The sequence below is a fragment of the Pongo pygmaeus genome, chromosome 10, assembly GCF_028885625.2.
Source record: "Pongo pygmaeus isolate AG05252 chromosome 10, NHGRI_mPonPyg2-v2.0_pri, whole genome shotgun sequence".
Taxonomy (NCBI): Eukaryota; Metazoa; Chordata; class Mammalia; order Primates; family Hominidae; genus Pongo; species Pongo pygmaeus.
Genome location: NC_072383.2, coordinates 87,752,064 through 87,778,373, shown reverse-complemented (window position 1 = coordinate 87,778,373; position 26,310 = coordinate 87,752,064). Strand labels below are relative to the sequence as shown.

At 37.6% G+C, this 26,310-nt stretch overlaps 1 protein-coding gene across 16 annotated transcripts in view; it reads left to right on the top strand.

Moving 5' to 3' along the window:
• The window catches only part of POC1B (POC1 centriolar protein B), a 111,301-nt gene that overhangs the window by 66,486 nt on the left and 18,505 nt on the right, over window positions 1-26,310 (top strand). For 8 of the 16 annotated variants that reach the window (XM_054444747.2, XM_054444740.1, XM_063646557.1 and 5 more), the window contains one exon: window positions 4,461-4,541. The exons of 7 other annotated variants lie outside the window; for them this stretch is intronic. In XM_054444747.2, the coding sequence (XP_054300722.1) occupies window positions 4,461-4,541 (81 nt within the window). Of the gene's footprint in view, window positions 1-4,460; window positions 4,542-15,194; window positions 15,253-26,310 lie in introns of those variants that run through there. One more of the 16 variants, XM_063646558.1, reaches the window with a different exon arrangement.

Here is a 26,310-nt window from a genome sequence, read left to right as displayed (position 1 = left end):
TTAAAACTAAGAAATCTTTTTTTGAGATCAGTATTAGGATTTAAGGAAAATAAACAGATCTTATTAAAATATATAGAATAAATGGTGTCTAAGTGAACTGATTAATTTTTATTTCTCTGTTTGCAGTGACCATGAGTGTTTTATTTCTGAGTTTGAAATGAGATAACATTTTTATGATTTGTATTATGTTTTCTATGAGACTCATCTGAATTGCATAATCTCAATCTGCTGAGTAAAATAGTTTGGCCTTTTGCAAAAGACACCCCTTTGCTAGCCTTAAGCGCTTCACTTGTTTGAAGGTGGGGAATCCTGTAGAGTCTTAGATCTTGGGTACCAGCTGACTAAATGTATCAATTACTAATTCATACATGGGGAGAGGGGGTGATAGCCAGATTACTTCTAAAATAAATGATAGAAGGAGGCCACATGGAAGAAGGCATGAAATATCAAATTCTTTCTATGTGAAATAGCCCCTTCCCGGGTTCTTCCTACTTATCTAACTACAGATCCTTCGTAGTACTCCTGGCCTAGGTACTCCATCTTAATTAAAAACATGAGAACAGCACCTTTCTCTCTTTTTTTTGGTGGGAAAGAAGCCCAGTTTTTACACAAGGTATCTTGACCCTACCCACGTTGTGCTATAGCACATCACTAGTTCATGCTGACTTTATCTTCTTCAGACTGTCATGAGTTGGATTGCATTGTCCTGCCCCTAGACAAAACCAGACTTTCCTTCAGTGTGTGTGTGTGATATTTTTCTCTGGAGCAGTCCCCTTCTTTCTTACATATTTTGATGAGAAGACAGTAGAGCCATTCTAAGGGATGGCGATAGCTCTTAATGACAGTAAAGCATCAAAATAGTTATTCTAGGAGAATTGCAGAATATTGTAAGCAGGGATTATAATTGGTTAAAAAGATTTTTTTAATAAAATAATGTTCTGATGGCTTTCAGTTTTTTATGGCCATTTTAGATTACCTTAACATATAAATTGCATATGAAATTCTGTATGATATTTAGCAGGAAGGAAAATGTCGGTTACCTTAACCAAATATTTATATAATAATATTTTGTGATAGTCTGACCATGATTCATTTTTGAAAAGTACAATTGATCAATTTAAGTCTTTAAGTCTGAGATTGGGTTTTTATCTCAATCTTCTAATAAGGTTGAAAACATCACCATTTATGATTTTTTAAAATGACCACTTGTCTATCCATTTTGTATTCTACTTCTAACTGTGGTGTATGTTTATACTGTTTCAGGCCTCAGTAAATGTTCATTACATGATGATAAAGTCTAACAGTTATACAAGACTGTTCTAAGTGTTTTATACAAATTAAGTTAATATTCCTAAAATCTCGGTGAAATAAGTACCACTATTATCCCATGAGAAATTGAGGTCTCTGTTAGTTAAATCTTAAAGTTAGTAAGTGGCAGCACTAGAATTTCAACCCAGGCACTCTGGTTCCGTTCTGTGTTTTTAACCACTTTGATGTAATGCTTCAATATAAACAAAATTACATTTTATCCTGTTAACAGATATTAAAGTATCTGTGTGCTGGATGTTGTACTGGCTTTAGAGTATGCAGCAGTGAACAAGATGGGCATACTCCTTGCCCTTTAGAAGTCTGTAGTCTAGTGAAGGCTCGTGGAATTTATTAGTGGAGGTTTTATGTTCATGGACTCCTCAGTATCATGGACACAGAGAACCTCAACGGGGGATGTCGGATGGTACCTTTGAGGTCATACAGGCTAACCTTTACCTCATTCATTAGTCCCAGTTATATACCCTTGTTCAGCCATGGAGAACATAGGCAGCCCACTTCATTTCAAGGCAACTTTAATTATTAACATATTCTTCCCTTTAATAAATATCAGGAACTACAAGGTACTGTTAGTATTCCTGAGAGTTAGCTAGCAAAGAATTTAACCATATCACCCCCTCAGCATATTTTCTTTATGGAGAGGACTATAAATGTTACTTAGTAAGAACTTCCAGCTCTATTTAACTTATGTGGCAGCAACTTATGCAGTTAAATACTGTTAATTACATCAGGACTTGTTTCCCAACTTGTAGGTCAAGAATTGTTTTTAATGACAGGTGCTAACTCTACGTGATTTAGATTTCTTGAGCAGTTTCAATTTCGGATGGTGCAACTAGATTCTATTTTCGTAGGTAAATAATTTTCTGTCTACACTAGGTGGCAGTAGATAAAAGAGAATAAAACGTATGCAAGCAGTCTCCGGACAGCGAGTCTTAAGATTAAAAGGAAAACAAGTCACTCTCACATTTCTGTTCTTTGCCTCAACTCTGGACTTAGAGTTAATGGCAGGAGGCTGTCTTTGATTTCTGCTTTATGGGACAGCCAGGAAGAGACAACAGTTTTGGCTAGCTGAGCTGATTGCCCCTCATCCTCACCAAGCACAGCTTTATTCCTTCTTTACTATAGCATAGCAGTTATACCTCCCCTTTAACACATTGGCTGGATAATTATAAAATGCTTTTACTATTTCTAAAACTACAGCCATACCCATCAAGCGTGGTAAGTGCTTTAAAAATTATTCCACTCCTCTTATCACTGGCGGAGCCTTCATCACTACAGACCTGGATTAACGCTGTAGTGTCCTCACTGCCGTCCCTAATGTATTCATGATACTTTATGTGTCTGTCAGATTACTCTTTCAATTCAGCACATTTTAGCTTCCAACTTTCTGTGCCTTCCCAAATTCCTTCACCCTTCACAATTCGACCCTTGACAACCTTCTTCTTTCTACCCGTGTGTGAAAGTATGTCAGCATTCTTCCACTGTGCCATGAAGAATGCTCTTTTACTCATCTCCCTCTCTGTTTTTGTTTTCTAGATCTTTTATTAAAGAGCCATCATATGCCATGTTTCCTCTATGGGAAGGCTTTCTCACTATCTAAGCCAAGCTTGTCCAGCCCACGGGTCACATGCTGGCTTTGAATCCAGCCCAACACAAATTCGTAAACTGTCTTAAAACATTATGAGATATTTCTGCAGTTTTTTTTTTTTAGCTCATCAGCTATCATTAATGTTAGTGTATTTTATGTGTGGCCCAAGACAATTCTTCCAATGTGGCCCAGGGAAAGCAAAAGATTGGACACTCCTGATAAGCGCTCAGTCGATAGTTTCTTCTTTAAGGTTCTTTAGTACACTTATTGGTACCATTCATTTGATATAAAACTCTGCTATCTTTGTTGCTCTTTGTTTACTTCTTTGTATTCATAATGTTTCAATTTTATTTTTAATTTTTTTGTCTTTTCAAATTCTGAAATAGCCTCTCTCAAAGTTAGTCACCACTCTAGGTAATCATTCCGTTGCTTTTCTTTGTAACTTTATATATTTGAATCTATAATTATTGTTTAATTTTGAATGAGTTTGAACTTTATGTAAATGGAATTACATTGAATATATATTTTCTGTAACTTACTTTTTAATTTAAAATTAAAGTCCTGAGATTCATACATATGAATTCTGAATTCATGCATTCATAAATTGTTTTCACTGCTGTATTGCATTCCAGTGAATTTGTCACTGTGGTAATTCTTACAACCTGTTTTACTGTTGATAGACACTTAGGGTCCTTCCAATAGTTTTTTGGCCATTACAAACAATGCTGCTACAAACAGTGTTGGCGTCATTGAGCTTTCTAGTTTTTGCAGTCTAATAGGTATTAAGTGGTATTTTGCTTTAATTTCATTTTTCTCATTACGAATATTCTGAATATATTTATTTTCCATATATACAGCACTCTGCTTTTGAGTTCTTTATGATACAGTTTCTACTTATTTGAGCCTTTTTTAATGTTAACATAAGTTTTATTCTTTTCCATAAGGTCTTACTCATTTTTGTATGTTTATTCTGATGTATTTTTAAACTTTTATCGTATTGTAGTAAATGGTGTCCTTTAAAATTTTGCATTTTCTAACTGTGTGCTAGAATGCAGAAATGCAGTTGATTTCATATATTGATTTTGGGACTAACAATCTTATTAAACTCTGACTATTCTAATGATTTAGCAATAAATTCTAGATAACATTATATATGAATGAGAATATTATTTCTTTCTAATTGTTATCTTAATACCTTTTATTTCCTTTTCTTACTAAACTGGCTAGGATTTTTTTCTTCATCTTTTGAGGTGGGTCATTTTATTTTATTTTTAATATTCCTTTTTAGGTAAATTACATTGATTTTATAAGGTGAAAACCTTTTATTTCTGGGGTAAATTCAACCTTGTCAAAATGATCTTTTCTTATACGTTGATAGAATTGGTAGGCTAACATTTTGCTTAAAATTTTTTTTATCCATAGTAATGAATATACCAATATATTTTAATTTTAGAATATATTAGAAAATGCCCTCCAGGTTTTTACAAATAGCATTTGGTTTCTTATGGTGTAAAAATTTCATAATTTTTTTTATGTATATACACAGATTAATCCAAAGCTTGAGGTAATCGATTTGCAGATCTCTACTCCCCCTGTTGTGGATATCCTTTCTTTTGATTCTACCACAGTAAGTTGGGGTTTTTTTGACACTTAAGTGGCATTTAATCATTTGGCATAATCCATTTTCCTTTAAAAAATGTTGGGGGAGGAGATAAAACGTGGCCTATGTAGCCTAACATTTTAGTATAGGAAAAACTTTATAGTCATATTTACAATGTATCTAAATAGTTTACCACAAGGGGGAGCAGCACCAATTTCCAGGAAAGCCTTTTTTTTTTTTTTTTTTTTTTTTTTTAATTATACTTTAAGTTTTAGGGTACATGTGTACAACGTGCAGGTTAGTTACATATGTATACATATGCCATGTCATTAATTCATCATTTAACATTAGGTATATCTCCTAATGCTATCCCTTCCCTCTCCCCCTGTCCCACAACAGGCCCCGGTGTGTGATGTTCCCCTTCCCAGGAAAGCTTTTACTTTGAGGTCCCTGAGCTCAGTCTAATCCATACCCACTGTCTCATGTATTAAGATGCCACCCAGGTGACATTTCACATGGTGTTGCAGAGCAGATTCCCTATTGTGTTATTTGTCTTTCGGAGTTGCTAAACTTAATTCTAGTCTTCTCATTAGAAGCTGTAAGAAAAACAGCACTGCCATTTGTTAATCTCTTTTGATGGATTATCCATAAATTAAGAAGTATTTCTAATACTTACAATTTTGTTTATAGAAATTACATATATAAAATTTATTTATTCAGTGTTTTCAAAATCTTCAAAGATTAAGAATTTTAGCCTTTCCATTTAGGATTCTGCTTATTCTTTCCAAGGCAAATCACTGCTACAGTTGATCCTGCTGGTCAGTGCAAAACTAATCGTAAGAACAAATGGGAAGAACAGCATGGTCTTTGACGACACTGCTGCTATGATGTTAGTTTAGTTAAGTATTTTGGTACATTTTTAATTTGTAGCCAAAATAAAACCCTGACATTATGACATTACAAATTCTCTAATAGATTTCAAGAATAGTATTTATTGTAGAGGAATTCTACAGAGGACTAGTCCATTTTGAGTCTATCTTGTACCAGAAAGCATTCTAATTATTCAAGGGTCCTTTCAGTGTTAATCCCATAGCAGAGAAGACTCCTAGATCTCTCATTAGGAGTTTCAGTGACAAAAACCAAGTGAGGGTAACCAATGAGCTGATTGTTAAAGGGAATTCCAAGAATCACTGGTGACCACTAGGACTTCAAACTGATCTGTGTTCTTGTTTCTTACAGTATTCGTGTTTATAACTCTAGCAGCATTGCTGCATTAATAATTTAAGAAATTAAAAATTAATGGGATGTCTACAACTTGCCACAGTACTTGGCTTATAGTAGGTTTTCAGTACATTTATGTTCAATGAATTACTCCAAATGCATGTTGTAGAAATTTACAAAATCTGATGAGTTAGGTTTTCCCCCTGTAGCGAGAAGGAGCAAAAAGATAGGTGGTTTATGAGATGTGCTGCCTCGTTGTGAGGTAGTCAGTAGACTAAAATTGCACATTCCTGGCCTAGAAAATATCATAGATCATTAAAAATCTTTGGTCCACCTTTTGAGTACTGTCCCTTCCAGTACCCTTCAAGTTTTGCAAAGCCTCATTACGTGAGGAATCCAGACATTTTTGACAGACAGTGCTATTGAGGTGGGCATAACTGCCTCCTAGCAGGGGACAGCAGGATGTCCCTTGTAGTATAGATTGTACATATCTATTGTAGATCATATGTGTCTATTGTAGTATACATCTATAATACAGGACCATAACTCGAGGAATATATGAGGTATGTGGGACTTTGAGAAGACAATTCTGTATAACAAACACATGACATTTAATAGCTGTGCTACAAAACAGAATAATAAAATGGAAGAGTAAAATTATTATCCACAAAGGATAATATTAGGTTGAATTATATGAAATTGTCATTTTGTAGGCAAAAACAGTCTAATATCAATGACTTCACATGGTTTCACCCAATATATACGCATTAAAAGGAAGACTCCACTGGTATATAAAAATCCAGCAAACAAACAAACAAACAAACAAAAACACAGGAAAACAAAATCTTGTTTGCCATAAATTGGTTTGAGATTGTGCTAATAAACTCCCATCTAGACAGACTGTAATCTGGGACATAGCTGCTTGCTGCCAAGCAAGTTATAAGGACTTTATTTTAATAGTGCATTCTGAAGACATAGATGCTCATAAAGCAGTTAGACTTTTTAAAAGAATATCTCGAAAGAGCTTTTCTTTAAGTTTTCAATGTGTATCTCTTTCTTTTAGTTCAATGATAGGTAATTGGTTAGAAAACTAAAATAAAATTACTTTTTCAACTATTCACCTTTCCATTAATATAGTGGTAAATAAACCTTAATTATAGTCTCCTCCCTACATTGACAGTTTCTCTTTTGCTTCTGCACAACAAATCAGACATAATTGTAAAGGGGATTTATTTCTGCTTTGGCATGAAGCACAATTACATTCAATATTTTTGTGTGTACTTTGCATGTGATTGTAATTTAAAAACCTGGAGAAATACTGGAAGCCAAAAAAAGTAGTGTTTAAAGGTAATTTTTATTATTGTTATTGTAGTTAGTTTTTCTTTTGAGGGTTGATTTGTTTGGTTTTTGTAGACTGGACATTTCCTTAAAAATTCATTTCATCAAGGTAGGACATAAAAAAGATGTCTCTTTAATTAAACCTTAATTTGTAAAATTTCTTAGTAGCATAAAAGAAGTTTGTTATGGTATAAGAAATAGTTGGCCTCTATTTCTACTTTCACTTGATTTAATATTATATTTAGGAAGATTTGTAGACCGAAGTGTACTGATGTCTGTGCTCTGATGTCTTCTCATTACAGAGAAGAAATTGTGGCATACAGTCTTTAACAGGTGGTATCTTTGTGGCTTGCACTTGTGTCTCTAATGCCAAGCAGGAAATTTGATACAATATTGTGGATCAAAATAAGCTGTTACTAATCTCTATTTTTAAAGCTTTATTGTTAAAAAAAAAAGTTTCTGTAAAGGAATATACTGGTGGCCATATAAACATAGTTTTAAAATATTGTTCTCAAATTCCTTACTCTTTATTATTTTTATATTGTCACTTATATACTAATTTTCTAAAGATTATTTAGTTCAAGATTCCATTTGAGTCTTTTAATGTTTTCATTTTATAGTTAGAACTAGATCAGGATTCTATCATCAAAATTATGGTAGGGCATTTATCATTAGCATTGACATGTGGTGTGGCTACACGGGATGTCCCACTCCTCTCTTCTAAAAAGACAAACAAGATATAAATTTGTTTCCTGTATCCTAATATAAAGAGTTTTAAACTGGCTGGGCACAGTGGCTCACACCTGTAATCCTAGCACTTTGGAAGGCCAAGGCGGGTGGATCACCTGAGGTCAGGGGTTCCGGACTAGCCTGGCCAACGTGACAAAACCCCTCCTCTACTAAAACTACAAAAATTAGCCAGGCGTGGTGGTGTATGCCTATAATTCCAGCTACTTGGGAGGCTGAGGCAGGAGAACTGCTTGAATCCAGGAGGTGGAGGTTGCAGTGAGCCGAGATTGTGCTACTGCACTCCAGCCTGGGAGACAGAGGGAGACTCCATCTCAAAAAAAAAAAAAAAAAAAAAAGAGTTTTAAACTAACTGTAAATAAAATTTATCTTAAAAGACTCTAGGGTTATTACTTTTTTTTATCTTTAGGAAAATTCTTAAATTCTGATGTATTAGTTTTATTGTTTGTCTTATAAATGAACAAAATGAAGTTGGTAATCTTGCTATTGTTCCTTTGATTATCAAAATACTGGACTCTTCTCAGAGAGTTGACACGGTGTTCTCATCTTCATCCTGGCAACTGTGCATAATATGAACATAATGCAGAATATGTGTATGCCTTTCTTTAGAAGTAGGGATATTATTTCTTTCAAGTCAAATTAATTTACAATAAACATGCAGTTATGTTATAGAAAAAAATCCAAGGGTCTACAGTCTTTTGACGTTCCATCAGTCAAAATAGTTAAAGATGTCCTACATGAAGGCATTACATGAGATGCCGAGGGAGATACCAAGCTGGCTGCCTGACCTCAAGAAACAAACAACTTAGCGGGACAGAAGTAACTGAGTAAGAAGAAATCAGTGTTGGTTTCAGAACATTAGATGTCAAGTATACATAAATGTCAATGAAAGATTGTTATTGGGCAGTATTCAGAAGAGATCATTAATGGGCTAGAGTAAGCTACAGGACTTCTCTAGAAGAAAACCTTTGACCAGTTCTTTTTTTCTTTTTTCTTTTCTTTTTTTTTTTCTTTTTTGAGATAAGGTCTCTCACTCTGTCACCCAGGCTGAAGTGCAGTGGCACTATCTCCGCTCACTGCAACCTCCACTTCCTGGGTTCAAGTGATTCTTCTGCCTCAGCTTCCTGAGTAGCTCGGATTACAGGCTTCTGCCATCACGCCCAGCTAATTTTTGTATTTTTTAGTAGAGACAGGGTTTCACCATGTTGGCCAAGCTGGTCTCGAACTCCTGACCTCAAGTGATCCACCCACCTCGGCCTCCCAAAGTGCTGAGATTATAGGCATGAGCCACCTTGCCTGGAGGGAAAGCAAGGTATAAGTAGTTGCTTCAGAAGAAATCAAACACATATGCACCATGGTAATAAAAATGCATCAGTCTAGTTTAGAATCTTTAAGTTGCCTAAATCAACTGACAGCAGATGTGGTGGGATCTAGGAAGGATGCCTACTCACACATACATGTCTCTGAATAAGTATTTATTAATTCACTATTCTTGGCTTTAGAGAATGTGAAGAAACAAAAATACCTGCTCCAGAGAAGCCTACATTCTACATTCCAGTCAGAGAAAGGCAATTCACAGATCTAAAAAATAAACTGTATATAGTATAGGGAACGCAAAGGTGAAAAAGGCACTGAAGGCAGAGAGGAAAAGATAGGTAGAGGGCTGCCATTTTAGCTAGTATGGCCAGGACAAGAGTCGCGTGACAGGGGTGGCATTTGATTAAAGAGCTGAAGGAGTGAAGGGAGCAAGTCATGGCTATCTGGGAAGGGCTCTCCAGGAGAGTGGGAGCAGTGATGGATAGAAGGCCAGATTGCAGGTGACATAGGAGCCACTGGGGGGTTTCCTGCAGAGGAGGGACATAATGTGACTTGTGTCTTAACAGGTTCACTCTGCCTGCTGTAAGAGAACAGGCTGGGGATGTTGATGGGGGTGGACAAGGAGACTAATTAGGAAGCTAATGAAATACTCAGACGGGAGGCAATACTGGCTTGACCCAGGGAGGTAGCAAAGGAGGTGGTGATAAGGGATTGGATTCTGGGTGTATTTTGAAGGCAGAGCCAAGAGGATTTCCTGACAGAGTGAATGTCAGCTGTGGGATTCCCTATCTCCTTTCCCCAGGGACAGTAAGATGTAGCCTTGCGTAATCTCAGGATAGCTGAGAATATCTCCTGGCTCTGCATCATTTTGGCAGAGGGGCTGATGAGAGAAAAAGAATTGTGGTTTTCCTGTATTCTGTTCTAGGATCAGAAAAGTGATCAGCTGTATCAGTGCAAGAGATACTCTGCCATTTCCATGACTTTAGGAAGCACACTCCTTCCTAAATGTCATTTAGATTTTTATTTTTTAGCAAAGTGCATTGGATTCTCTTTCAGAAAGTTTTTTTGCATCAGCCTATTTTTAGGAAGAAAAAGGTTATACACTTTCATGGAGACTGTCATATGGTATATACTATCTGAAAAATATTAACGTGCTGACAAAATATATGGACACACAAAGAATAAACTTGCAGATACAGAGAGAATATTTCCATGAATGTTGTGGCAACAGTTCATCCTGGTTACTAGACAACATTGCGTAACTAGTTCAGAGTTATTTCAGTTCCTAACTGCTTATATAAGCAAAGATTTGGAAAGACTAAAAGAACACAGTGTATGTGAACTTCAATGTCTTAAAACTAAAACTTACAACTTTGAAAGTGTAAAATGGTCATATGCAATGTAAAGTTTTTAAACTTTGCAGCAGTTTATATGGTGGCATTTGATTTGTCAGTTTAGGGCATATGACTTCTGAAACTAGGTGTATTTATCTATAACTTTGTGGCTGTTTCCTAAGCATTAGGAAACAGACATTTGTATAGTATCTTTAAGTGCTGGTTTAGTGGCTCTGTGGTATGTTTCCCCTGTCCCTTTTCTAAGGGTATGAAAGGAAATGAACTTAGGCATTTATAGGATCCAGGTCTCTGGACTCCCTAGCTGGTGCCTTCCTCAATTTATCTTCCTTTTAAGAGTTAAGAGACTTTTTATCTTAACTGCAAATGATAGTAAATATGTCAAGTGGATACAGTACTTTTTTTATCCGGTAACTCAGAAAGTTAAATGTTAAGCCCTAAGATGCTTAATTGGAGTAAAAGAGGAATTTTTATAAGGTTTGAGAAACAATTTAAAAACATTCCCCTTCGAAATTAAGTGATGTAATTAAATTGTCAAAGACATTTAAAAAACAGAACATACATGATAACTAACAAGTAAATGAGGAAAAACACATTTTCAAAGATCTCTTGCCATTTAGAAATAGAAAACACATTTATATTTTTTCAGATACAATCTTTAAACTAGAGATAGGAGAGAAAATATTAGAGACTGGAAAGAGACTATTTGCGAATTAGTTGGATCCTTGCCTTTTGAAGTACATCATGACCCATATGTTATAAAAACTGCTAACAGTTGTGAATGTGATGGCTGACCTTTTAAAAAAAATTGCTTTGGGATTGTAAAAAAATAAATAAAACAACTAAAATGCTAAACTGTTTTAGTTTGTTAAAGAAACATGGCTTATTTTTTTTTCAAGATAGATAATCTGTATAGCTGTAAAGTTTACTAACAGTATCACTGTAATAAAAGATAAACAGTGAAAGCCAGAGGCTTCTTTTTCCCCCTTCAAATAAAATATGCTTTTTAATAAAAATAGTAATAATCACTAAGTCCCAATTTTTTTAAGATATACTGACAAGTATGCTAATTTGACCTTCTTTCTCTTTAAGTTTCAAAGTCACAGGGAAAGAAAACATATTAATGAATTTACCAAAAATTTGATACTCTTAAAGTTTTTTAAAATAGTCCTAGTTAAAGAATACTTTATGCAGTGAAACTTGTCCTTACTCCTGTTGACAAACGTGATTTAGGACTTGAACTTTGCCGTACAAAATGTGAAGACAGAAAAAAAAGGAAACTTTACAAATGGATTTATAAATCATGCTATTTGGGAGCCCAATAAATACTTTTTAGAATTTCCTTTAGAAAATTAGCACGTTTCTGGGAACTGGAGGTGTTCCAGGTATTATTTCTGCCTTCCAACTTCCTGAGATACTGTATTTCTAAACTGTGACGCCCCAGACTACTGCAGTAATACCGACTGTCCCGGGCCTGGGAATCTAAGCTGCATCCCCAGTTCCCACAGCTGAGACCGAAGCATGCTGAAAATGCCCGACAGCTCTCAGCCCACACATCCAGTAACAACTGGTTCCTTCCTCTTCCTGTGGAAGAGAAACATCCTCTGAGATGAGAAGAAATGCACCCTGAGGAATGCAAGAACAGCAGTGAGCTTTTCACACAGGAAATTACTACTGTAGCTCCCTGAAAAGTGCTTGTCTCCTGGACTGTCAGCCCATAATGAGCTTCCTGCTGACCTAGAGGATGGTTTACTATGGAGCTAAATGCCATTTGTGGGGCTGTCGGAGTTTCACGGAAAATAGTGAACTTAGCTTTCAACTGTTCTGTACATCTATACCCATCTGGTTTTGAGTTATTTGGTGCTGCATAGATAGTAAAGCTATTGGCTTTGCTCCTTTATTTTGCCACTTGACAGTTAATTATTTGGTGAAAGTAGTCAGCAAGTCTGCTAACACATATTTTTCAGTCAGTTCTTCCTGCTTTATGCTGTCAAACTATGTAAAATATATTAGGGCTTCTAAAGATTTAGAACCTCACCATCTCAGTGAACTGGTTATTAAGGCCCAGTGCTGGTCCCGGCCTACTTCTTTCCATGTCTTTCAATTTCTTTGCTTTTACTTTCTGAGATTGTCAGGCCACACAATCATATATCCTGAAACATAAATAAAATTTTGTTGCTTTCAGCCAGCCAGCCAACCAACCAACCAACCAACCAACCAACCAACTCATCACTTAAATGTCAAATTGACTTCAATTGACTTCTGCAATGGAAGATTTTTTTTAGTATAATTTGATTTTCTATTTTTTGTGTTAATTCCTATTTTGTTTTTCTTTTACTCAGGATAATGATGGCCACTACAAAGCCCATATTTTATATCATATGTACTTTTTAACCTACTTTCCAAATCACTACAGAATTTTGGTGGGCCTTCGTATTTATGGTGGCAACATTCTCATACTTTTTATGTATCTATTTGGATTATTTTTCTGAAGCACATAGAGTTGTTTGTTTTAAGTTGAAGGGGAGATGGAGAAGGAATGCCAGGCATTTCCTTTTCCTTTTCAGAATGTCTTTTTAATGAACATTCCTCTTTCCTCCTTGTGAATAAACCATCTCAGCTCTCAGCAAGGGAACTCTTGAGTGTCTAGTTTCTAATAATCCAATCTCTTGCCTTTGTTCCCCAACTCTAGGGAGCTAGTTTCATACATTTAGTATCTCTGCTTACCTCAGAGCTCCCTTTTAGCATTTACAGACTTAGAAATCTGTTTAACCAGTTCCCTATATTAAATTCTCTCTGTTAAAATAATGGCTGTACTTTCTGTTTTTCTGCTGAACCCTGAGTGATACATAGTAAATCATCCTAAAGAAATAATAAGGTATACATACAAAGATTTCTATTCAAGGATGCCTATTCCAACATTGTATGTAATAACAACATCAACATGACAAAAACCTTTAAAGGTTTTCTATTTATTTTTAATTATTTAAAATGTTAAAAGCCTTAAAACAGCTTAATAAGCAAAAGATGTTATCAAGTTTATTTCATTTTTTAGTGACTTGTGAGTTTTGATGTGTTCATGATTGCTGTTTATTTGTATTTCTGAAGATTGTGTATTTGTGTACTTTGCCCATTTTCCTATTGTTCATTTTAAAATTTATCCTTAGGTAATTTTAATTAAGAAGATTGACCTCGGGCAGGGCGTGGTGGCTCACACCTGTAATCCCAACACTTTGGGAGGCCGAGGCGGGCAAATCACAAGATCAGGAGTTTGAGACCAGCCTGGCCAACATGGTGAAACCCTGTCTCTACTAAAAATATAAAAGTTAGCTGGGCATGGTGGTGGCTGCCTGTAATCCCAGCTACTCGAGAAACTAAGGCAGGAGAATCGCTTGAACCCTAGAGGCATAGGTTGCAGTGAGCCAAGATCATGCCACTGCACTCCAGCCCAGGCAACAGTGTAAGACTCCATCTCAAAAAAAAAAAAAAAAAAGAAGATTTACCTCTTGCCATGTGCTACAAATATGTTTTCCTTTTTTCTCATTTCTCCTTGAATTTAGTTTCTGATTTTTGGTAGGTTTAGCTGCATTACCCTTTTTAAAACTATTTTTTGTTGTTGTTTGGATTCTATGCAAAGAAATTCCCTCATCAATCCCCAAACATCTTAGCTACTCTTCTTGAGGTTTTATTTTGAACGATAAAACCTTAAAATCCATATGTATTAATTTAGTTATGAAGTACAGATTTATAGTTAACAAAGTACCCTCAATTTGTATTGTTTCACTGATTTGAATAACCTTCTTTAAACATTAAATTCATATGAACTTGTGTCTCTTTGGAGACTTTCTCTTCTGTCTTATTGCTCTGTTCTTGATCTAATTGTTCTTGATCCATTTGTTCTTGATCCATTATCATCTGTTTGTTCTTGATCCATTATCATACCTTTTTAATCATTGTAGATTTAGAATATTTCTTTAAAATATTATATAATGTACAGTTTTTTCTTTCAAAACTTTCCTGGATGTTCTTGCCTATTACTTATCCATATGAATTTTAAAATTACTCTGTCTGTTTCAAAAAACCATTCCATTGGAATGTTGACTGCCATTGCACTAGATTTATAAAATAATTTGAGAATTGCCAACTTGCCAATTTGAGTTGCTTGTCTAGGAATGTAGTATTATATTTAGGGAATTTTTTCCCCTTTTTTCTTTCATTTATTTATTGTTTAATTGACAGATAAAATTGTATGTATTTCTTATGTATAACATGATGTTTTAAAGTATATATACATGTGGAATGGTTAAATGTAACTAATTTACAAATTTGTTACCTCAGTGTTTCAGTAAATCAATTTAGGAGCATTCTCATTTACATGCCTGTGGTTCCCATGAAAATAGCCACCATTTTTCACATACTACTAAGCATTTTACCTCATTACTAAGCATGCATGTAGATTCTTGCATTCCACAAATTAGCCTTAAAGGGGTTAGGTAACTTCCTCAAAGACACACAGCAAGGAAATGATGGGGGCAAGCAAGGCTCCGATTGAACTAACCTCAGGACAGACTGAACACCAGCACCAACCTGCCTTCCAGATGTTTAGACACACAGACCAGATGCCTTGCCACTTTGAATCCTGGTTTTAGCTTCCTTGTGGTCAGTAGGATTTAACTTAAGTAAATGTTTTTTCACCATAATATAGTAGCCAAGGAGACCTGATGCATATCTCTGGTTGTGGGGAAAAAAACGGAAAGTACTGAGGACCTCCAGTTTGGGAGCAGGTGGACAAATAGGCCCTCGAGTCAACCAATGCTTGTAAGTAACTGGTTGTGAAGACTACTTTGGGAATTTAAGCATTGTCTATTCCTACTTGCCAAGAACGTAAATCCTTGGCACACACCAGACTTCAGCACACACAAGTCCTTAACTTAGTGTTAGAATGCTCATCAGGAAGAATTGTGTTTAAGACACACTTGTCTCTTACTGTTTATCCAGAAGGTGTGCCATATGGCGTGCTCATCATAGGTTGTTCAAGCCTAATTGTGTGGATATAGCTTCCTGATATGAGTAATTATTTGATCTGTCATGTCTTTAAATCTCTTTCATAATGATGTAATGGCTTTACCTCCCTTGGCAGGGCTTTGTTACTATTCACTGATTGCTCTCCCCAGGTTCTCACTTCTGCCCTGTCACTAATGTTCAGTTTTTGTCTGTCTGTTGAGAAAGGATATTCTCAGCAGTAGGAACTGTGTATGCAGAAATTTCCTTTGATGGTGTTATTGCTGTTCTGGTGTGTGCAGGTATTATTTTATTTTGGAATAGATGAGAACATCGGTTTTTATCAAATTTGGTTAGGCTGATTTTTATAAAGTGAATCCTATTTTAAATTGGCCTTTTGTTCCTGTTGTTTGGTTGGCTGGTTGGGTTTTGTTTGTTTTGTTGTTTTTTAAAATGGAGACGAGGTCTCGCCATGTTGTCCAGGTTTGTCTTGAACTCCTGGGTTCAAGCCATCCTCCACCTTCAGCCTCCCGAAGTACTGAGATTACAGGCATGAACCACCATGCCCATCCTGACTTTTGTTTTTAAACACAGCTATGCTATCCTGGTAAATATCCTCAGTTAGTTGGGTTGGAAATCTTGGGGACAAGGCTCAAAAGAAAGCCCGAGTCCATGATACAAACTGTGTGACTGTGTGCAGAATCCAGGCCATGTCTTCCAGTTTCTCTCTCTCTCACTCTTAATGTTCCTCAGGTCATGCATTATCTATAGTTCCAGGAGGTCCAGTCGCTCCGTGTTCAGGGCTCCTCAGACTCAGTTTGCCTCTCTTGGACTGATTATATCATAGAGCTGTATGTGTTACAGTATTAACACCTTGTCCCCATAGGTCGAACTTTCAAAGGAATTTTGCTATTTACTTGGACACTTCTGCTTGAAGCTTCAGGTTCAGTAAAATGAATTTGTGCCGTACTTGGTCCATTCTCAAAGGTTGATAATATATAAAATAAATTTATTTTAAATGACATCTAGCATCAGGTAAAGTACCATGCTTAGTAAATATTATTCTTAATTCAGAACTATGCATTCTGAGGATAGCAATTTAATAAAACTTCAAGATGATAAATATTTAAAATAATTCCTTATTTTAAATAGAACTGGAAATGCATCATTAAGCTGAAGCAAAAACAATTGTATGCTTTGGAAAATCAGTTGAAATTTGAAGAATTTGACTAAGAAATATGCTCTCTCAGATTTGTACTTTTAGAAAATTTTGTGTACTTTTTGTACAGTTCCGTACACAGTAAAATTACTGAAAAAATTCAAGATATGTACACTATTTTAGAAATTACTTTGTTCTTTCCTTTTCTAGAAATCACTTACCTATTTCAGTGTTCTGTGAATTATATATATAATAAACATATGACTGTCTTACATTTTCGGCACTGTGTATCAAAAGATCACATGAGAAACTTCAAACATGTCATATTATTATTTTTTTAAGTTACCATTTTTTAAATAGAGTATATTGATAAGTTTACCAAATAATTACAATTGAGAAAAATAATTTTGATTTTAAAATAAACTATTGCTCACCTTAAATGTATTGAAAACTTTTGATTTAGATAGCAGCAGTTTTCTCTAAGACATTTTATTATTAATATTTAGTTAAGTGTTAAGATCTATTCATTTATCCTACAAAGTGCTATGACTATTTTTATATATTCATCAAGGAAAATGACAGTCACGGAGTTTATATCCCAAACTATGAGTATGTTTGTGAATATGTTTTGTTTATTTTTACTTTTTGCCTTGGCACCCTTTCCAGGCAGTTCTCCCGCCAACAGTGGCATTGCTTCTGCCTGTCATATGTTTTTTGCAATTGAGCTCTCCCATTATGTTTCCCTATAACAACCTATTTCATGCACATGTTCTAGCTATTTCATCCAGCAATTAATTTATATAATCTTTCCTATAGGTTTTTAGTCAAAATGTTTTTCTTTCTTTTTTTTTTTAATTACACTTTAAGTTTGTTACATATGTATACATGTGCACATGTACACATGTTGGTGTGCTGCACCCATTAACTCATCATTTAACATTAGGTATATCTCCTAATGCTATCCCTCCCCACTCCCCCACCCCACGACAAGCCCCAGTGTGTGATGTTCCTTACCCTGTGTCCAAGTATTCTCATTGTTCAGTTCCCACCTATGAGTGAGAACATGCGGTGGTTGGTTTTCTGTCCTTGCGATAGTTTGCTGAGAATGATGGTTTCCACCTTCATCCATGTCCCTAAAAAGGAACATGAACTCATCCTTTTTTATGGCTGCATAATATTCCATGGTGTATATATGCCACATTTTCTTAATCCAGTCTATCATTGATGGACATTTGGGTTGGTTCCAAGTCTTTGCTATTGTGAATAGTGCCACAATAAACATACATGTGCATATGTCTTTATAGCAGCATGATTTATAATCCTTCAGGTATATACCCAGTAATGGGATGGCTGGGTCAAATGGTATTTCTAGTTCTAGATCCTTGAGGAATCGCCACACTGTCTTCCACAGTGGTTGAACTAGTTTACAGTCCCACCAACAGTGTAAAAGTGTTCCTATTTCTCCACATCCTCTCCAGCACCTGTTGTTTCCTGACTTTTTAATGATTGCCATTCTAACTGGTGTGAGATGGTATCTCATTGTGGTTTTGATTTGCATTTCTCTGATGGCCAGTGATGAGGAGCATATTTTCATGTGTCTGTTGGCTGCATAAATGTCTTCTTTTGAGAAGTGTCTGTTCATATCCTTTGCCCATTTTTTGATTGGGTTGTTTGTTTTTTTCTTGTAAATTTGTTTAAGTTCTTTGTAGATTCTGGATATTAGCCCTTTGTCAGATGGGTAGATTGTGAAAATTTTCTCCCATTCTGTAGGTTGCCTGTTCACTCTGATGGTAGTTTCTTTTGCTGTGCAGAAGCTTTTTAGTTTAATTAGATCCCATTTGTCAATTTTGGCTTTTGTTGCCATTGCTTTTGGTGTTTTAGTCATGAAGTCCTTGCCCATGCCTATGTCCTGACTGGTATTGCCTAGGTTTTCTTCTAGGGTTTAAAAACCCTAGAAGAAAATGTTTTAGGCCTAACATTTAAGTCTTTAATCCATCTTGAATTAATTTTTGTATAAGGTATAAGGAAGGGATCCAGTTTCAGCTTTCTACATATGGCTAGCCAGTTTTCCCAGCACCATTTATTAAATAGGGAATCCTTTCCCTGTTTCTTGTTTTTGTCAGGTTTGTCAAAGATCAGATGGTTGTAGATGTGTCATAGTGTTTCTGAGAGCTCTGTTCTGTTCCATTGGTCTATATCTTCATTTTGGTACCAGTACCATGCTGTTTTGGTTACTGTAGCCTTGTAGTATAGTTTGAAGTCAGGTAGCATGATGCCTCCAGCTTTGTTCTTTTGGCTTAGGATTGTCTTGGCAATGTGAGCTCTTTTTTGGTTCCATATGAACTTTAAAGTAGTTTTTTCCAATTCTGTGAAGAAAGTCATTGGTAGCCTGATGGGAACAGCATTGAATCTATAAATTACCTTGGGCAGTATGGCCATTTTCACAATATTGATTCTTCCTATCTGTGAGCATGGAGTGTTCTTCCATTTGTTTGTGTCCTCTTTTATTTTGTTCAGCAGTGGTTTGTAGTTCTCCTTGAAGAAGTCCTTCACATCCCTTGTAAGTTGGATTCCTAGGTATTTTATTCTCTTTGAAGCAATTGTGAATGGGAATTCACTCATGATTTGGCTCTCTGTTTGTCTGTTATTGGTGTATAGGAATGCTTGTGATTTTTGCACATTGATTTTGTATCCTGAGACTTTGCTGAAGTTGCTTATCAGCTTAAGGAGATTTTGGGCTGAGACGATGGGGTTTTCTAAATATACAATCATGTCATTTGCAAACAGGGACAATTTGATTTCCTCTTTTCCTGATTGAATACCCTTTATTTCTTTCTCCTGCCTGATTGCCCTGGCCAGAACTTCCAACACTGTTGAATAGGAGTGGTGAGAGAGGGCATCCCTGTCTTGTGCCAGTTTTCAAAGGGAATGCTTCCAGTTTTTGCCCATTCAGTATGATATTGGCTGTGGGTTTGTCATAAATAGCTCTTATTATTTTGAGATATGTCCCATCAATACCTAGTTTATTGAGAGTTTTTAGCAGGAAGGGCTGTTGAATTTTGTTGAAGGCCTTTTCTGCATCTATTGAGATAATCATGTGGTTTTTGTCTTTGGTTCTGTTTATATCGTGGATTACATTTACTGATTTGCCTATGTTGAACCAGCCTTCCATCCCAGGGATGAAGCCAACTTGATCGTGGTGGATAAGCTTTTTGATGTGCTGCTGGATTCGGTTTGCCAGTATTTTATTGAGGATTTTTGCATTGATGTTCATCAGGGATATTGGTCTAAAATTTTCTTTTTTTGTTGTGTCTCTGCCAGGCTTTGGTATCAGGATGATGCTGGCCTCATAAAATGAGTTAGGGAGGGTTCCCTCTTTTTCTGTTGACCGGAATAGTTTCAGAAGGAATGGTACCAGCTCCTTTTTGTACCTCTGGTAGAATTCGGCTGTGAAACCATTCTGGTCCTGGAATTTTTTTGGTTGGTAGGCTCTTAATTATTGCCTCAGTTTCAGAGCCTGTTATTGGTCTATTCAGGGGTTCAACTTCTTCCTAGTTTAGTCTTGGGAGGGTGTATGTGTCCAGGAATTTATCCATTTCTTCTAGATTTTCTAGTTTCTTTGCATAGAGGTGTTTATGTTATTCTCTGATGGTAGTTTGTATTTCTGTGGAATCGGTGGTGATATCCCCTTTATCATTTTTTATTCCATCTATTTGATTCTTCTCTCTTTTCTTCTTTATTAGTCTTGCTAGCGGTCTATCAATTTTGTTGATCTTTTCAAAAAACCAGCTCCTGGATTCATTGGTTTTTTGTGTCTCTATCTCCTTCAGTTCTGCTGTGATCTTAGTTATTTCTTGCCTTCTGCTAGCTTTTGAATGTGTTTGCTCATGCTTCTCTAATTCTTTTATTTGTAATGTTAGGGTGTCAATTTTAGATCTTTCCTGCTTTCTCTTGTGGGCATTTAGTGCTATAAATTTCCTTCTACACACTGCTTTAAATGTGTTACAGAGATTCTGGTATGTTGTGTCTTTGTTCTCATTGGTTTCAAAGAACATCTTTATTTCTGCCTTCATTTTGTTATGTACCCAGTAGTCATTCAGGAGCAGGTTGTTCAGTTTCCATGTAGTTGAGTGGTTTTGAGTGAATTTCTTAATCCTGAGTTCTAGTTTGATTTTACTGTGGTCTGAGAGACAGTTTGTTATAATTTCTGTTCTTTTACATTTGCTGAGGTGTGCTTTACTTCCAACTATGTGGTCAATTTTGGAATAAGTGCGATGTGGTGCTGAGAAGAATGTATATTCTGTTGATTTGGGGTGGAGAGTTCTATAGATGTCCATTAGGTCCACTTGGTGCAGAGCTGAGTTCAATTCCTGGATATCCTTGTTAACTTTCTGTCTTGTTGAACTGTCTAATGTTGACAGTGGGGTGTTAAAGTCTCCCATTATTATGGTGTGGGAGTCTAAGTCTCTTTGTAAGTCTCTAAGGACTTGCTTTATGAATCTGGGTGCACCTGTATTGGGTGCATATATATTTAGGATAGTTAGCTCTTCTTGTTGAATTGATCCCTTTACCATTATGTAATGGCCTTCTTTGTCTCTCTTGATCTTTGTTGGTTTAAAGTCTGTTTTATCAGAGACTAAGGTTGCAACCCCTGCTTTTTTTTGTTTTCCGTTTTCTTGGTAGATCTTCCTCCATCTCTTTATTTTGAGCCTATTGTGTCTCTGCACATGAGATGGGTCTCCTGAATACAGCACATTGATGGGTCTTGACTCTTTATCCAGTCTGTGTCTTTTAATTGGAGCATTTAGCCCATTTACATTTAAGGTTAATATTGTTATGTGTCAGTTGATCCTGTCATTATGATGTTAGCTGGTTATTTTGCTCGTTAGTTGATGCAGTTCCTTCCTAGCATCAATGGTCTTTACAGTTTGGCATGTTTTTGCAGTGGCTGGTACCGGTTGTTCCTTTCCATGTTTAGTGCTTCTTTCAGGAGCTCTTGTAAGGCAGACCTGGTGGTGACAGAATCTCTCAGCATTGCTTGTCTTTAAAGGATTTTATTTTTCCTTCACTTATGAAGCTTAGTTTGGCTGGATACGAAATTTTGTGTTGAAAATTCTTTTCTTTAAGAATGTTGAATATTGGCCCCCACTCCCTTCTGGCTTGTAGAGTTTCTGCTGAGAGATCCGCTGTTAGTCTGATGGGCTTCCTTTTTGGGTAACCTGACCTTTCTCTCTGGCTGCCCTTAACATTTTTTCCTTCATTTCAACTTTGGTGAATCTGACAATTATGTGTCTTGGAGTTGTTCTTCTTGAGGAGTATCTTTGTGGCGTTCTCTGTATTTCCTGAATTTGAATGTTGGCCTGCCTTGCTAGGTTGGGGAAGTTCTCCTGGATAATATCCTGAAGAGTGTTTTCCAACTTGGTTCCATTCTCCCCATCACTTTCCGGTACACCAATCAGATGTAGATTTGGTCTTTTCACATAGTCCCATATTTCTTGGAGGCTTTGTTCATTTCTTTTTACTCTTTTTTCTCTAAACTTCTTCATTTCATTCATTTGATCTTCATCACTGATACCCTTTCTTCCACTTGATCAAATCAGCTACTGAAGCTTGTGCCTGCGTCACATGGTTCTCGTGCCATGGTTTTCAGCTCTATCAGGTCATAAACGCTGTTTATTCTAGTTAGCCATTCGTCTAATGTTTTTTCAAGGTTTTTAGCTTCTTTGCGATGGGTTCGAACATCTTTCTTTAGCTCAGAGAAGTTTGTTATTACCGATCGTCTGAAGCCTTCTTCTCTCAGCTCATCAAACTCATTCTCCATCCAGCTTTGTTCCGTTGCTGGCGAGGAGCTGCATTCCTTTGGAGGAGAAGAGGCACTCTGATTTTTCGAATTTTCATCTTTTCTGCTCTGGTTTCTCCCCATCTTTGTGGTTTTATCTCCCTTTGGTCTTTGATGATGATGACGACGTACACATGGGGTTTTGGTGTGGATGTCCTTTCTGTTTGTTAGGTTTCCTTCTAACACTCAGGACCCTCAGCTGCAGGTCTGTTGGAGTTTGCTGGAGGTCCACTCCAGACCCTGTTTGCCTGGGTATCATCAGCGGAGGCTTCAGAACAGCAAATATTGCAGAACAGCAAATGTTGCTCCCTGATCCTTCCTCTGGAAGCTTCGTCTCAGAGGGGGACCCGGCCGTATGAGGTGTCAGTCAGCCCCTACTGGGAGGTACCTCCCAGTTAGGCTACTCGGGGGTCAGGGACCCACTTGAGGAGGCGGTCTGTCCGTTCTCAGATCTCAAACTCTGTGCTGGGAAAACCACTACTCTCTTCAAAGCTGTCAGACAGGGACGTTTAAGTCTGCAGAAGTTTCTGCTGCCTTTTGTTCAGCTATGCCCTGCCCCCAGAGATGAAGTCTACAGAGGCAGGCAGGCCTCCTTGAGCTGTGGTGGGCTCCACCCCGTTCGAGCTTCCTGGCCACTTTGTTTATCTACTCAAGCCTCAGTAATGGCAGACACCCCTCCCCCAGCCTCGCTGCTGCCTTGCAGTTCAATCTCAGACTGCTGTGCTAGCAGAGAGCAAGGCTCCATGGGCATGGGACCCTCCGAGCCAGGTACAGGATATAATCTCCTGGTGTGCCGTTTGCCAAGACTATTGGAAAAGCACAGTATTAGGGTGGGAGTGTACCGATTTTCCAGGTACCATCTGTCATGGCTTCCCTTGGTTGGAAAAGGGAATTCCCCAACCCCATCGCCTGGGTGAGGCGATGCCCCGCCTGCTTTGGCTCATGCTCTGTGGGCTGCACCCACTGTCCGACAAGCCCCAGTGAAATGAGCCTGGTACCTCAGTTGGAAATGCAGAAGTCACCAGCCTTCTGCGTTGCTCACACTGGGAGCTGTAGACTGGAACTGTTCCTATTTGGCCATCTTGGAACCTACTCTTCTCTAATTTTGTGTTTTTAGTAGAGATGGGGTTTCTCCATATTGGTCAGGCTGAAAATGTTTTTCCTAAGTGTAAGGAGAAATGAATTTTAAGAGAATTTAAGCTGTTTTTCCTTAATGGGGAAAAAAATGAGAATGTACTAAAAATTTGTCTCTTTTCTTCCTGCCTTCATCCTTCCCCAAGCCATTCCTCACACCAAGGTGGGATATTTGGATCTGACCACAGTAACTAGGATTTCCCTGTTTTCCTCAGCCTTTTATGTACCTGGCATAAGATAATTTGGTGTAGTGGTAGATACATGGAGACTGGGGCCAACTAGCTTGTTAGAATAGAAAACCCAGTGCATGTGGAATCAATTACTCTTCTGTCCATATCTCTGCAGACCCCAAATGAGTGGCAGAAACAGAAAATTTTTTGGTGTGCTAACCAAAGATGAGCTGGATTTCCGTGGGAGCTGAATTTAGGGTAGTGCATCTTGTGGTGTTAGCATCATGAAGCAAAATGACTCAGCTTAAGTCACGTTCAATGGACATTGTTCATTCATTTCACAAAAATGAACGTGTCAGACACTAGGTAGGAGCTGGGGATGGGGGATGCGTGTGAGTTATAACGGTAAGCAAAAACTGTGAAAGTATGAATGTTAGTACAGTGAAAGTATGAATTGAAGGCAGTAATGTGTGGGATCAGAGAGAGTTTTCCTGGAAAAGGTATTTGAGCCGAGATCTAAAACCTTGCTACTCAAGGCCGGGCATGGTGGCTCATGCCTATAATCCCAGAACTTTGCAAGGCTGAGGCAGATGGATCACCTGAGGTCAGGAGTTCAAGACCAGCCTGGCCAAATGGCAAAACCCCATCTCTACTAAAAATACAAAAAAATTAGCCAGGCATGGTTGTGCATGCATGTAATCCCAGCTACTCAGGAAGCTGAGGCAGGAGAATCACTTGAACCCAGGAGGCGGACTTGCAGTGAGCCAAGATCATGCGACTTCACTCCAGCCTGGGCAATAGATTGAGACTCTGTCTCAAAAAATAAATAAATAAAACAAAATAAAATAAAACTTTGCTACTCAAAATATGATTCATGGGCAGTTGGCTTGAGCATCATCTAAGAGTTTAGTAGAAATTCAGATTCACAGGTCCCACCCCAGACCTACCAAATCAGACCCTGCATTTTAATAAGATCCCTAGGTGATTTGTGTGTGCATTAAAGTTTGAGAAGTGCTAATCTAAAGCCTCAATAGGAGTTGAAGTGAAAGTGTTGGGAGAACTGGAATGTTCTAGGCAGAGGACAGAATATATACAAAGGCTGTGTCTGTGGGGGAGCTTGTGTTACTTTAGGACCTGTAAAAAAAGTCTGGGGCCCAGAGATGGAGTGGGGCAAGGTGTTATGTGAGCCAAGCTTAGAGAGGATCATAGGAATCAGGCATGCAGGCCTTTTCGTGATTTTGCCCTTTGTAGCTTGAAAACAAGCTTCCTGCCAGCTGAAGAGATACATGGAAACCAGTTAAAAGAAAAAGTCAGTAGTCCAGACAAAAACTGAAGGTAGCTAGGATTAGGATCATCTTAGTGGAAATCAAGAGAATGGAATTTATTTGAGAGATATGTAAGCAGGGGTAAGAAGTGGGTTAGCAAAGATGATCCCTGGGTTTTTAGCTTGTACAATGATATGCCATTCATTGAAGTAGGGGATTTCCTAAGGGGACCAAATTTGCGATTTCAAGTTCCAGTTCGGACATACTGAGTTTGACATTCCTTTGAAACCTCCAGGAGTACCTATCAGACATGCAGTTGTGTACACATATCTGTAGCTTAAAGGAAAGGTCTAGAGTGGAAACAAGAATGAGTGAGTATTCTGCATGTATGTGGTAATAGAAGCAGCAACCATAGATACAATTGCCTGAGTAGAAAGTATAGAATCAGAAGAGGGTTTGGGACTATTCCCTGAGGAATTTTAATAAAATGATCTGATGAAAGATGATAAGCCTGCAAATAAGGCAGAGAAGGACTAGTAGGTAACAAGGAAGCCAAAGAGTATGGTGTCATGGCAGCCAAGGAAGGAGGATAGTTTCAAGAGGACGATAGAGTCAGCATTGCCAAAAGTCCAGAGAAAGTTTGAAAAATGTTTGATAATTTGGTGGAGATTATTGGTAACCTTTTGAAGAGCTTTTTTTTTTTTTTTGAGGCGGAGTCTCGCTCTTTCGCCCAGGCCGGCGTGCAGTGGCGCTGTCTCGGCTCACTGCAAGCTCCGCCTCCTGGGTTCACGCCATTCTCCTGCCTCAGCCTCCCTGAGTAGCTGGGACTACAGGTGCCCGCCACTGCGCCCGGCTAATTTTTTGTATTTTTAATAGAGATGGGGTTTCACCGTGTTAGCCAGGATGGTCTCGATGTCCTGACCTCGTGATCCACCCGCCTCGGCCTCCCAAAGTGCTGGGATTACAGGCGTGAGCCACCGCACCCGGCCTGAAGAGCTTTTTTAATGGAGTAATACAGATGCGAACCAGTATGAAGGGAGTAGAAAAGTGAGTAGAGGGAAGGGTAAGAAAAGGAGTCAGCTATAATAGATTTTTTTTTTTTTTTTTTTTAAGACGGTTTCTCACTCTGTCACCCAGGCTGGAGTGCAGTGGCACAATATTGGCTCACTGCAACCTCCGCCTCCCAGGTTCGAGCAAGCAATTCTCCTGCCTCAGTCTCTGGAGTAGCTGGAACTGCAGGCCACACCAACACT